The 14127-nt window shown below is 44.7% G+C and overlaps 1 protein-coding gene across 20 annotated transcripts in view; it reads right to left on the bottom strand.

The window, feature by feature from the left end:
• LOC139813746 (uncharacterized) overlaps positions 1-13019 on the bottom strand; it is a 138489-nt gene extending 125470 nt beyond the window's left edge. For 3 of the 20 annotated variants that reach the window (XM_071779425.1, XM_071779421.1, XM_071779426.1), the window contains exon 1: positions 11263-13016. In XM_071779425.1, the coding sequence (XP_071635526.1) occupies positions 11263-11662 (400 nt within the window). In that variant the 5' untranslated portion in view covers positions 11663-13016. Of the gene's footprint in view, positions 1-11262 lie in introns of all 20 variants that reach the window. The other 17 variants (XM_071779420.1, XM_071779432.1, XM_071779433.1 and 14 more) reach the window with 12 other exon arrangements.
• Positions 13020-14127: the final 1108 nt, after the last annotated feature.

The raw sequence follows: 14127 nt of genomic DNA, 5'->3' as shown, positions 1-14127 counted from the left end.
GTTTTGAAAAACCATTAGTCTTATATTAAAAAACATAATATATGCCTAAGATTGTATTTAAATCTTAGCATATATAACATTTACAATATTTTATATATTGTAATATTTTCCGTTTTATAATATCCAAATATATTTTTTGAAAAAGGTAACACATAAAATCACATATTGTATAATATCGAATAAAAGTCGTACAAATGAATATTGGTCGAATTCGTTATGTTTTACTCCTTTTGTCTCGTCGGGGATGCAAAAAAACGAGTCGGATCTTGTTAGCACGCATCGTTTACTGATTCTGCCAATTGCCCTGGAGCAGTCGCAATTGCCGTTAGAGACGCACTTCCTACCCGACGGCCACGAGCGGCTCGCATCTCCGATGGACTTACTCGCGTTCGCGACTTTCGCGGCCGACGGAGTACCGCCTGTACGCGAGTACCGCCGCCCTTCAGCCGTTCCGACTAATTAAACGACATTTAAGCGAGCGGAAGGCAAGCGGGCATTGAAACGAAACGACCGGCTGTGATTCATGCAAATTCAACGACTTCCGAGCGGAGTGTTTCCTCCATGGCAGTTCTCGTCTCCCCTACATCTTGCTTCCTTCTCCGTCCTTTCCCTTTCGCGGTAGGCGTTCCCAGGTACACAGGGTGAATCGCAGAAGTTAGGGTATCGGTAAAGGGGACGTAATCGATTTCTCCAACGCGAAAACAAAAGAAATAAAAGTTTCAATCTCAAGAAATAATATGACGGAACGATTAACAAACGTTTTGATGAATTGAGCTTCAATAAAGTATAATAAAATTAATAAATTAAATAAAATACACAATTAAATAAAATTAATTTAATTTAAATCAAATTTTAGCGTTACAGAAATTTTATGAAAAAATGGTTCCTGATTCAATTTCCGTCAAGGAGAAAGGCCGACTTCAAATTCGGTCAGAGAATACATCAACTCCTCACTTTAGCGATTCGACCTCTATAACATCGCAGCTCTTTTCCCTCGCGTTCCAACCTTCGCGCGTTTTCCTTTTTCCCGTTCCTTTCCGCAGTCAGAACGCGAGAAGCTCTACCTTTGTAATGCACGAACGGAATCACAGTAAATGCATCCCAGCGAACGATGGTCGACCTCAAACTAACCCACTGAAGAAGAGGTACGCCCGAGTGCGGATTCGACTTAACCCCAGGTTTAAGCCGAAAGAGCAGTAGCGGTAGAATAGAATAGTGAAAGAGTTAACCAACGGCGGACGGGTTAACCGAGGTCGTCGATACCATAGGAAGTCCACGTCCGATGAACTACGAGAGCGAAGGAGTCTGTTAACCTTTTAGTCTACCATTTATCGCGACCTTTATTCTTATGCGGAGTCGTAAATGCAGAGGGGATACAAGTGCGGAGAATCCTATACGAATCAGTCGGAACGTAACGTTAGACGTGATGTTAACTGTGTGATTAAACATAATTTGCTCCTTGGATAAATGTAGAATGTGGGCAAGTTATGTTATAACAGACATAGTAATGCGCATATCATTTACATTTAGTTATGTAAAACGTATCCCGCACTTGGATACTCGCACGGGCTTAGAACTCGTAATACTATTTATCTTGTGGTAATGCTGCAGATAGAAATAAATGCGCAATACGTATGCAAGAAGATATTTTCAAACAACCAACCATCCAAAACGAATTACATTTAATAACAATAATAACTATAAAATTTCGTACAAAATATCGATTAAATAATAATGTGATTTTTACATTGAGAGTTACATTGAGTCAAAATATAAAAGAATTAGCGAGTGCATTTCTCGTCGTAAATTGTATTAGAGCAAATTGAATCAGTTCGGATTTCGGATTTAGTTTGCGTGAATAGTTAAGAGGACCTTTTCTATTTCTGATTTCTCTATCGGTTGAAATCTAATTCATTCATTTAGCGGTTTGAAAGTGTGTTCTGCGAAGTTCGGTGATTTTGCGATGAAAGAAAACAATCATATATCCAAAACAAATAGACATATACTTTTCTAACCTAATAAAAAGATTAAAAGGCCTGTCTCGCGTAAAATTAATTAGGAAACATAATGTCAATATACCGCGGGATTTCACGGTTTATGATCATGTAAAACAAACTCTGCAATTCAAATAATTTGAGAATAGCAGCTAATTACGTTCACGTCGCAAATCAACTAGCACTTTGCAAGATTAATCTTATTGTTAGTATCCTCAAAATAAGGTAAATATATGTATAAGAGCTTATTTCACGATATTTATTAGATTAATTATTGCACAGATTTAGTACACAAATGCTTCGAACGAGCGTAAGCGCGAAATAGCTTGAAATACGCTCGTACATTTCAGTACGAGCATTGTTTGCAAAACACCTAAAATATATATGAGTGTTTCCTAACATTACAATGCATGCATCCATAACTGGCGAAAATAGTGCTGCGGGTGATGCCAAATATTAACAGGTTTTTACGTTCGTCTCGATTTTGAACCCAATTTCTGTAATTCATACAGATATTTGATGGCAATTTCGACGCAGTATGAACAAAGATAGACGATTACGTGTTTGAAATAATTGCACAAAGCGAAACGAACCAAGCTTCCGCGTGTAACGAGGGAGGTTCAACGCGACGCGGTATTAAAATTAATTGCAATCATAAAATTCTTGATGCACGTATATTATTATTTCTTTCACCGATTCGTGCACCCGCGAGACCCGTCGTAAAATCCCGGCGAGAATCCGTGAAGGAAAGGGGGCGGAGAGGGGGGAGAGAACCGGGAGCCCGTTTCCAATGGTGTCATTAGTTAACCGAGGCCGGGTTAATCGGAGGCCGTCCGTTAACCGGAGTTGTCGATACGAGAAACGATAGTACCGATCGTTCGGAGACGAATTCCGCCACAGCCGGAATTCGCTCGTCACGTCGACCGATCCGAAGCGTTATTTATCGTGCACTCCGGAATTTATCGGGGCTGTTAATTCGGTAAAAGCCCATCCATCCGTACGCGGCAATGGCAGAAGCATATTTTCAAAACTATGCTGGACAGTTCGACATATTTATCGTCCAATTAACGCATTCTTTTCTGCCATAACAGTTTCTAACATAGTTTCAAGCAATTATGTAAATATTGCAGGAAATATGCGACGACAGCAGAGCCGTGTCGCTCTACAGATTTTGGAGACAAACTTTAAGTTAAATTATTACGCAACTGCGCTCGTGAACTGTTAATTTTCGTTTTATCGGGTGCAACTTTTAAATGTTCAATATAAACTATCTCGGTAAGACACTTAAATTACTATCATGTCAATAAAAAGTGCAATTTAAAATTAAATGACAAAAATAAAAATCAAAGTTTCTTAAGAAACTGAAACAATAAATGTGTACAGTTGATTCTTTCTTTCCTTCTTTCTTTATTTACTGCCAATCACTATCTTCGAAGAACTCGAACAATTGATTGAATCACTACAGCATCACATCTCCACCGTCGCAATAGAAATCTTTAATTTCGATATTTCGCACGTTCGAGACTTCTCGTCCTCGTTTCGAGGTTGCGAGCCTTCTATCGGGACTTCAAAGAAAGCTCTTCCTCTTTCATTGTCCAAATATTTAACGGAAGACACTCGAATCCATCGAGGTGCAAAAGGTCGCGAGGAGAGACACGCCCCGTTCGCGAATCGATCGCGACCTTCGAACGCGGACACATTTCCGCCGTGCACATTTCGGCGAAACGAAAAGGAGGAAAAAAGGAAGGCGAGGAGGACGAAATACTTCGGTAAATGTGACATACGCCGGAACTTCCGCGAAACAAGGGCAGTCTCCCTCGTGCGCGCGCGATCCGAGCGTGGTAATAAGTTTTGTCGGATGGCGCGAGCGGTTCGCCCGGCATAAACTTCCACCCCCGGGCTCTGACACACGTGCGCCAATCGTAAATCGCGCCAACCCGCTTGCCGCCGCGCCAACTTTCGCGAGCCAACGTACATACCGCTCTCGCACGTTACCGAACATGGAATTCAATTTGTTGCAGTTTCACCGAGAGAGGAGGGAAGGTTTCTCGCCACGACGTGTCACCTCGCCTAGCGACGTCGTCGCGCGAGCTCATTGCAGATTAAAGGTGACGGTAATTCAGTCGCGTTGTACGGAGAGTTTCGGAGAACGCGGATGAGAAACGAGTCCACAATTTGCAAAGTTTGTTCAAGTATCGAGTCATGCATAAATTGTAAGCTTAGTCCGTTTATATCCCTGGAATTTTCAAGCAATACCTTCTTCAAATGAAAAAGGAATTAATGAATAAATGATTTCTTTATCGACGTAATGAGTAAGAAAGAGAGAGAGAGAGACACGCAAGAAATACGTGTAAAGAAATAAGAAAGGATATCAAGGAACCATTAAACTCGACAAAGGACTCAACAGCACTCAGAGGACTCGGTTATAAGCTACTTCGCAATCTGGCTGAGAAAAAGCTAATGCGATACCATTTCTTGTTCTAATTCCTTTTCCTGTAGCAACCTCATAAATACTAGGAAAAAAATCGAGAAAAATGTGTTTCATTTATAGGATAAACTCTACTTTATATTACTTTATAATACAGAATCACGGATACAAATATAGTTTTAACTTCATTCAATATTAAATTATTCCACGGAATTGTGTCGCGCAAAATTCGCAAAATATATATTAAATATATTTTAATTCGTAATTAACATAATTTCTTTATTAAACTAACTTTCAAACAGTCGTTGAGAAAATTCTGCACGAGAAAGCAAAACATTTTCGGCGCGTGTTTCGGCGTGTATAAGACCGTCTGCCGGGATGTAACATGTTAAAAGTTTGTCGGCGAGGACGCATTACGTAACTCTACCCCCATATTCCTCTCTATCCAGGTAGATACACGTACATAGTAACGTTGCCCCCATCCTCTCCCCGCGACGCGAAGTATACTTCCGGAGTGTAGTAGTTGGGTAATTTGGTTCCAAGCGGGCACATACAAGCGAGCAGTCGCTTATCCAGACGGAAGGAAATGTCTTCGCCGTTCCGCGGCGGAAGTTGTCTCGGGGACTCGTCAGTTTTTCGAAAGTTGATTTCGAACAACTCCGCCTCTTGATTTCGATTTCTTTGCCGCTGCGAGGACGCGACAGAGCGATCCGCATGCGGTACACGTTCGATCACGCGCATCTATTCCTCGGCATACGAAGCGAGGACGTGTTCTCGCGATACACGAAGTGATATCTAACTCCGACAAAAGATTCGTCTACCGTATGCTTCATATCACGGCATATCTCACGTAAAATAAAATACGAGACGCCGGCGCCGCGCGCGACGACCATCGACATTCCTTTCTCTCGACGGAACAATTTGTAGCGGAATTTTCGTAACGAAAATTTGATTTAACAAGTTTACAACGTTAGAAGTCTTCCTAATTAAGCCGCAAATTAAGATTCCGCTGAAGTAAAGTTCGGCTTTAACGTAACCGAAGAAGTTTGCGCGCCGCCGTCTATATTCTTCCTTCCCGAAAGAAGTTTAAATCGCCGATCGCCTTTAACTCGAAGAACTATAAATTGTCTCGGCATTCGCATCGAGGAAAAATCGACTTCAACTTCATTGAAGGATAATAATAATTTATACCGACTAGCGGAAGTTGGCGCGAATCCCTATCGTTTGTCATTGTGATACCACACCCTTTTTACGTAATTACATGCCGGATATTTGCTTTATTTACCGGACACAAACCTACGATTTCGCATTGCCTTATCCCTCCGTAAGATACAATGGAGGAGTTAACTCGGCGCTTCGCCTCCTCCTTCCTCAAGGAAACATAATTCCACGTCGCGTTTTCTATGATAAACGGTCCGAAGATCTCCGGTCAGCGAGATACTGCAAGTTTAATTTCTATTAGGGTAAGCTACAGGAAGACGTCCATATTCCTGGTGGCTGGCTGGTGCATGCTACCTGTACACTGCCGAGACAATGCATCATTCTCCTCCTTCCCGCGCATCTACCGAGATAGATGGCAATTTGGCTGAAAGTGGAGAGAGGGAGAGAGAGAGAGATAGATAGAGAAAGAGAGAAAGGGAAGGAGACTGGAAGCGCATGCATGCATGGACCACGGCATGAACCGGAGTAGGCGTTTCATCGACGTAGTTTGCAAGCGACCATCAATTTCTCAGGACATCCGAGAACGAGCGATCGGCTAATCGACCTTGATCTTTCTATGTGCAATCCCGTAGATCTCCTCGCTCCACTTCGCCCGTGACATGTCGAGCGACGTACGACATCGCGCATCGATTATGTAACGTATTAAGGGAAATTCCGATCTTCGAGATATATCGACTCTTGCCTGTACACGCAAGTACCTACAATATATATTTACTGTTTTCTGGGGGACCTTGATTGAAGTTATTACGGAGTAAATTAAGGGAAGAGCGATGGTTGTATTAATAATAAGATATACTGATAACTTTTCCATTAGCGACTAAAGTTTTAACGATTTCGATGATCGTTTTCAGAACCTCCTTTCTCTCTTTTCTTTCGATTAACTCCTCGTAAATTATTTCACGTTCGCGGAATTTAATATATGTAACTGATTACCGAGAGACGTTTTGATATCAGAAATTAAGAAGTTATACGAAACAGAAAAAGAGATTGGCGTCCAATTTCATTGCGATGCCTTCTTCTTCGATACATTCATGTAGAACGAAACCTCTTGCCTTTCGAAGAAAGATTATTGTACCCACGCAAATTCTGCCTTTCACTTCTCGATCGATGCCCTTAATGGGCCGTATCGATTCTTAATGGAAAAGAGATTTCGTGATCTCGATGTAACGGGTATTCTTCCTTCTGTAACGAATACGGAAACCAAAAATTCCCGGGGATGCAACATGATCGCTCCATTCTTGCGTCGGGCAGGACAAAGCGCGGCGTGTTCGCTCTAATGATTCTATTCCCCTCTATTCAACATTCTTTCGAGCGTACGGGGCTGCATACGAAGGTAATCTATCTGCGGAATAGCTTTCGATTCGATTTCAAATGGAGCGAATTAACGGCAGATCTCCCGACTACGCGTACTGTCGTTGCGGGGGCGGGAGAGAAGGAGTGAGAGAAAGAGAGAGAGAGAGAGAGAGAGAGAGAGAGAGAGAGAGAGAGAGAGAGAGAGAGACGAAAAGTCCTCGGACGCCCATCGATTTCCCCGAGGCGTGGAAAAACGCCCGGATATAACGAGAAGTATGCGGCGTCGTTCGGAACCACGACGTTTCTTACCGACGACGTGCCCTTTTCACGGGAAGGGATTCGTCTTCCCTCTTCCTCCTCTGCCTCCTATTCGTCCTGATTCGATCGCGATAGTCGGACCACGCATCGTTTGTCACACGGTCAATCGCATTACCGTGTTCGCCGCGCGCGACGGTATATAGTATGTATGTAAGTGGCCGACAAACACCAAGTGGAATCGGCGATAAGTGTGTGCTCCGAAAAAGATTGATCGCGCGAGTTCGTATTTTACCGGCAATTACTTTTGTTATATAAAATTTCGCTCGTTTACAGAACAGTTAACGGCACTTGTCGCTGCATTTCGTAACTCTTTTCAATCGCGTTATTCTAGGTATATCGTGTGACCGTGGAGCACGATAAAATTTCCATAACATAAAATTTCTTTGGGAATATCTCATGCGTGGTATTTTACGCGACTCAAATTGCATTTTACGCGCGTGAAGAAGATTTCCGATAGCAAAAAGTTTTTCTCGCGTTTCTCAGGTAGCTCTCTCTCGACGACGGGAGTCGATGGCGCGTCGACATTTCTTGCATCTCTGCACCGCGAATAAAATATAAATAGATATTAGTTTCGAGAAATTTCACGTCCTCGACTCCGCTGATGGAACTTCGTGTCGAAGTTCGGCAATCTCGACCGCTTCCTGCATCAGAATTCGTGATAGTAGGGTGCCACCAGTTCCACGCGCGAGTTCTAAACGTAGACAGAGTTCGACCAGGGCCGAAAGGAGGAAGGGGGAACGAGGGATGCGATAGATACGGACGCCCTTCGCTAGCTACGAGGGAGAAGGCAAAGATTTATGATGCCGGTGCGTCAGCTCGCACGTCTCAATTTCGGGACGCCGTCGCGAGAGTCAACGGGAACTGAGTTCGGCTCTATCTCTCTCTCTCTCTCTCTTTCCCTCCCTTTGTTGCTCGTCGTGCCGTGGACGCGCGATAAGGGAAAGGTACGGCTACCGAACAGAACGAGAGAAAAAAAAACGAAAGAAAATAAAGGAGGGAAGAGTCAGACGAGAGAGATAGCGGCCGACGGATTGCGAGCAGGAACGAAGCGCGGAATTAATCCGGCCCCGGCAGTCCCCCGCTCCTTTCCCCCCCCCCCGTATACGCGCTTCCGTTTCCGTCCTGGCCGTACTTCGCCGGAAAATAGTTCCTACCTTGGACTCTGAGAGCGGCGTCCGACAATGGAGTAATTATTGCAATTAGCGAGCTACCTACCTCTATGGACGCTTTTTCGTGCGCGGCTGTGCGAAAGGATCAGGGGGAAAAGGTGGTCGATACCTACTCTCACCAGTTCCGCGCGCTTTGAAAATCGCGAACAAATTTCGCGGAGAGAGAGTGAATTGCACTGCTATCCTAAAATGACTCTTAATGATGCTCGTAGCTCCGACATTTGCCCCATATATAGACTTGCCGCTAAGGGCTGAAGTTGCATTTATTGGTCGTAAATTTACCCTCCCGCGAGTTTCGATGGTTTCGCGGTGGTTGCAAGTTACGGTTCTAAAACACAGAATTGTTCCTCGTTTCCACCTTTTTCGTTGTAAAGCGACCGTTCGAACGGGAAGTATCTTCCCCGCGTAAAATTTCGGGGTGCACGTTCAACACCGGTTAAATATTATTTCGCGTTCTCCCGACAGGCATAAAGTGATATTGACAAAAACGTTCTCCGTTTTCATTATTGTAAAAAATACGTGAAATATTTTTTATACCAACATTTATCTATATGCGTTAATTCGTTGCCGTCAAATACTCGTACATGTAAACGCAGGCAGATCGCCCCGAAATGCAGATATTTGTAATGAAATAGAGTCAGATATGAAATAGAAAGAGAGAAAAAATAGAGAGGTCAGGAAATATGGAGCAAAATAAATACGTAGATATTTGCAGTACTTTTTTTTAGCATCACCTTCCCTTAACCGCTCCCTCACGCTTAACCGACAATGCACACGTGAAGTTATCGGGTACATAGCGCATTTACCGTCATAACAGCTATTGAGCCTCGGAGAGTGCGACTTGATGAAAGCTGCAATGAAGCAATCGCAGCGCATCTATCTTAATGACAGGAAGAAGCCCCGGCGGTACAAAGCCACAACGATTTCACCGAGTCAACACGCGAACGATTTTTCTCTTTCTCGTTCTCCGGTTGTATTCATTAGCCGATTGACGACGATCGACGATCGCGTGTCGCGATCTTTGGCTCGCGCGGATGGAATGTCGACGACGAGAGAGACGAGAACGCAAAAAGCGCCTTCGTCTTCGTAGTCTCTTTTCAAAGTGCACAATGACATTTGCTCAGCATTCCAAGTGCTAATTAATCCGAAATCGTCATATGTATAATTGAGACCCAGAAACGAGAAACTACTATAATCCCTTCCTTTCCGCGGCGAATTTTCTTTTCCAGTTTTATCGCGTTCGCACGTTTCGGTTGGTCGCGAAATGACTCTGTTCTCGCGAGCTTCTTCTTGATGCCGAGGGCTTTTGCGTTTTGCCCTTTTGCTACTTTGTTCTGTCATGAATAAGAGTTGGGAGAGAAGCCGCGCGGTAGGTAAGCCGCGAAACGTAAAGCGCGAGTTTGCGGGAGAGAATCGCTTGGTTAGAATAGAGTTTCAAACAGAAGACGCGGACGGAGAAGAAGCAGCGCAACGCGCTGCTTTGCGCAAAAAACGATATCAGACGCAACGTCGAGTGGGCAAAATGGAATTACGAGTCTACCGTCGTAATAAAAATGTAAATGCACGATACACACGATATCTAGAGGTCGGAGTGCTTTTTTACAGTCGCCTAATTTCAACGTTCGCAGCGCAATTTGATAACAAAGTACTTTTCCCCGCTTCAACTTGATTCAGAACACGCGATATATAATAATATTTCATTATTTCCTGACTCTTTAAAGCATAAAGCCTCTTCCTCGTTGCAATCAAAGAGATGAGTAGCAACGCGAGCGTACTTCGTAGTCTCGCAAATCTTAATTCGTTAACCATAGAAAGACTGCATTTTTGTGTAATGAGGAAACTGGATAGTACGTGCGCGACTTAAAAAATGTAATATTTACAAGATTTCGTTTTTTCTTCTTCGCATACTTCGATAAACCGAAAGCTCGGGCAACGGCAATCTTTTTGAAATGTTTGCGAGAAAACAGATTTACAATGAATCGCAGAAATTCCTCACCCTACTTTCTTTACGAAGAAATTTTTAAGATCTACAATACGTTGAGACCAAGAATTCTTTCCGACGTAATATTGGGTTCGCCGGAAACAGCGGACTTAGCGTTTCGCGGATTACTTCCGCAATTAGAGTCGCTGTAAATTGTCTGTACGTAGCGCGAGGGTCCTTCGATTAACGCTTTACTGACACGTCGATCCGCGTAAAACACCATTATCAAGCGTTCTCACGTTAAGTGTAACTAAATAAAGAAATTGTGAAATTCACAGCAATATCTCGAGTTTGTACATGTATATATATGTAGACCATACATCGAATATTCATTGTCGTGAAGAAATAGCGCTACTGGCTTAGAAATTCCACACTTCTCGACAAGTGTGCCTGTTGAAATTAATTATCGTTCACGTGTTCATGTATTCTAATTATTCTCAGTTTAATAATGGATGAAATTCTAAACACCATTAATCATTTTAATTATAAAATAGCTTATGGTTTTGAAGTTATATATTTACAATACGTAACTCATACCGTAACAATTAAAAAAAAATGTATTTGTTAATTACTTTTAAGAAATAACCTACTGAGATCAAAAACATTAAATTCACCCGTCTAGTATGTTCAACGTATCGCGAAAACTGCCAAAGATTTTTATACTAGATCCCTACAACAAATCACAATATTGAAATCCGTAAAAGCATATCCGAAATTATGCTAATTATTCAAGAATTAATCAGCGAGCTGCGCATACGTTACAGTGGACGCAGTGGACCGTCGGAGCCGCGCGCCGTCAGTAAAGCGTCAACGCGGACGAGCGAAGTTTCAAAGGTTTCAAAGGCGAAGCGGACTTACCTGGAGGACAGTTGCATTCGGGGATGTCGCGTTTGGGCCTGAAGACCGCGCCGGATTCGAGCCGTTGCATCTGCCGCAGCTGCTCCTGCATCTCCGTCTTGAGCCTCTGGACCAGCGGCTGGACGTCCACCGACGCGGCGGAGGGATCCTGGACGCGCAGGCAGCGTGCCTCCAGACTCGCGATCCTGGACTCGAGGCCGAGCTCGCGGTAGAGGAGCACGCCGGACACGGCGAAGCTGGCGAGGCACAGGGCGCACATCGCCAGGCCGGCGGTGCCAACGCGAAATGCCTCGTCGCGGAACTTTCGCGGCATCGACGCCTCCAGGCAGGACGGCGACGACGAGCCCTTGCCCGTCCCCGGGCCCGACGGCCAGGACTCGGCCGCTGGGTCGGTCTTCATCGCTGTCGCTGTCGTTTTCGCGCACGCACGCACGCACGCACGCACGACACTCGCGCGGCTACCCGCGGGCTCCGGTTACGAGCGCTTGACGAGCGTCCCTAAGCGGCGCGGCGCGTCATAACCCGCGCGATGCACGTCGATACACCGTCGCGCGTGGCCGCGGCGGCGGACTTTCGCGTCAAGGGTACGACGAATGGTAAATATATCGACGGCGGCGACCGTTACAGGCGTCGCGGCGTCATCGTCCATCTGGAATGCATCTTCGCCGCTGCTCGACCGCTCGCCTCCGTAACGTTTCGACGTTAATCTCGACGCTTCCCGCGAGATCGGCTCGCCACTCCGCGTCCGCGATTACTCGGCGATTACTCCGATTCCCGACGACACGCTCCGATCCTGATGGCACGCGGGGAACGAACGAGACGAGACGAGACGATACGATGAGGATGGGGACACGCGCGGGCGCGCGCGTTCCCGTGCCGTATATGAAACTGCCGCGCGTTCCGATCCGCGGTGACGTTCAGCACGTCGTTACGATACCGTCGCGTTCTCGCGCTCTCGAGGACGTGGACCCGCGCACTTTTCACACATCGGACGACGATGACGGGGGGGGGGGGGCGGCGACGGCGTCGATCGTCGTCGTCTCGAGCCGCTGCTCCGTTTCCTCCCTCTTCCCTCGACGACTTACTCGTCGCCCGCTTCTTTTCCTTCGTCAACTCGAACGGACGAGAACGCGTCGCGTCGTCCGACGGTGGCAAACTTCACGGCGATCGTCGCCGCTGCTCGGGGAAAGAACGAGATTTACGGCAGTGGTAAAAAGACGGAAAGAAAGAAAGAAAGAGAGAGAAGAAGAGAGAGAGAGAGAGAGGACGAGATAGCGAAAACGAAACGCTCGCTCTTGTCGCGTTTCTCGGACCTCGCAGCACGTCGCCGTTACGAGGGAGAAAAGCACGGGGGAGCGCGCATACGAAGCGCACACTGTAACATTCGCGGTACGACTGGATGTGGTGGGGCGAGTCGACACGGCGACAGTACGCCGCGCGAGGACGGAGGGGGTTCGTCGCTTCGGCGGCGCTCGGCCGTCTTCGGGTCGGCTCGCCGCGCGGCGCGGCGCGCAACCACTTCGGCTCTAACGGCCCGCCGCCACCGCCGCCGCCGAACGTGTGCACGTACGTAGGATGTAGGTACCCTAACGGCGACCGCTCGACCTGCGAAAACGGCCGCTTCCATTTGCACTGATTCGCCCTCCCGCGTTTCATTCCGCGACGCGGACCCGCTTTCGCCAGCCCTAAGCGAGAACGCGAGAGATTTCGACAACGCGCGGGGTAGAAGAGAGAGAGAAACAAAGGGAGAGAGGGAGGGAAATGCGCCTCTTTCGGTTCTTTCTCTCTTCCCACCTTTATCTCCGTTCATGTCCATTATCCACTCGGATTACACACCGGAGGATTCCGCTTTCGTACGCACGTAAACGGCTTTAACATCGGGAGATTGTTTTTTGTCCCGCGTCCACTCGGTGCTGCCAGGCAGTTCCACGAACGTGACGTGTTCCACCTATCCTCATTGTTGACTCTCAGGTATACGCTTTTTTTGTTTTATTGTTCGTATATTTCGTTTATCTTTGTAGATCTTTGCTCGTCGGCATCGAATCCCCCGGAATCCCCTTAATAATAGCAAGAATTTTTTATCCTTCTTTACAAATAAATTACGAATTCTTCGTACGAATAAGTTTGAATATTATTAAAAAATATCTTCCAAAAAATTGTGTCACCGATAATACTGTCGTAATTTTTGAATGAAAAATAAAAAGATTAATAATGATCCTCTTATTCCCGAAAGATTTTTTCTTTTAAAATGAATGCTTTTTCTGTAATAACCAAATCGCGTTATTATGCAAATTATGAATCTCTGCTTCATACAAATAAGTTTGAATATTATTAAAATATCTTTCGAAAAATTCAACGATAATATCGCGATAATGTCGCGTAACTTTTAAACAATAAAAAAGTTAATAATGAGTAACAATAAAAGCCTTCTTACTTTCGAAAGGTTTCCTCTTTTAAAATGAATACTTTTTCTGTAATAATCGAATCGTTTTTACGCAAAAATAAATAAAAGTGTACAAGTTTTATATAATATATGTATTTAAAGATATTTTCCTTTCCAGAGAGATCGTTTTTACTATCAATTCTACTTTAACGAACGTTTAATATTATCTCGGGGAAAAAATTTCAAAACAAAGGTAAAATTTAAAATGCTAATGTTTGCAAAAAGTTTTACTTCTTCCTGTTTGTTTATAAAATCAACAAAGTATGTCATATATTCTCGTGTGTGGATGTATTTTTCTGGATTAAAAATATTTAATATAGTACGTTTTTAAACAATATTTCTGCACGTTGAATTTTTTTACGAAATTAGAAGCAAAGATATCGAGAAATTCTCACAATGAGACTAACGCGATTAGTCAGTTT

The sequence above is a fragment of the Temnothorax longispinosus genome, chromosome 5, assembly GCF_030848805.1.
Source record: "Temnothorax longispinosus isolate EJ_2023e chromosome 5, Tlon_JGU_v1, whole genome shotgun sequence".
NCBI lineage: Eukaryota > Metazoa > Arthropoda > Insecta > Hymenoptera > Formicidae > Temnothorax > Temnothorax longispinosus.
The sequence above is the reverse complement of the archived record's forward strand: the minus strand, read 5'-3'. Positions and strand labels throughout refer to the sequence as shown.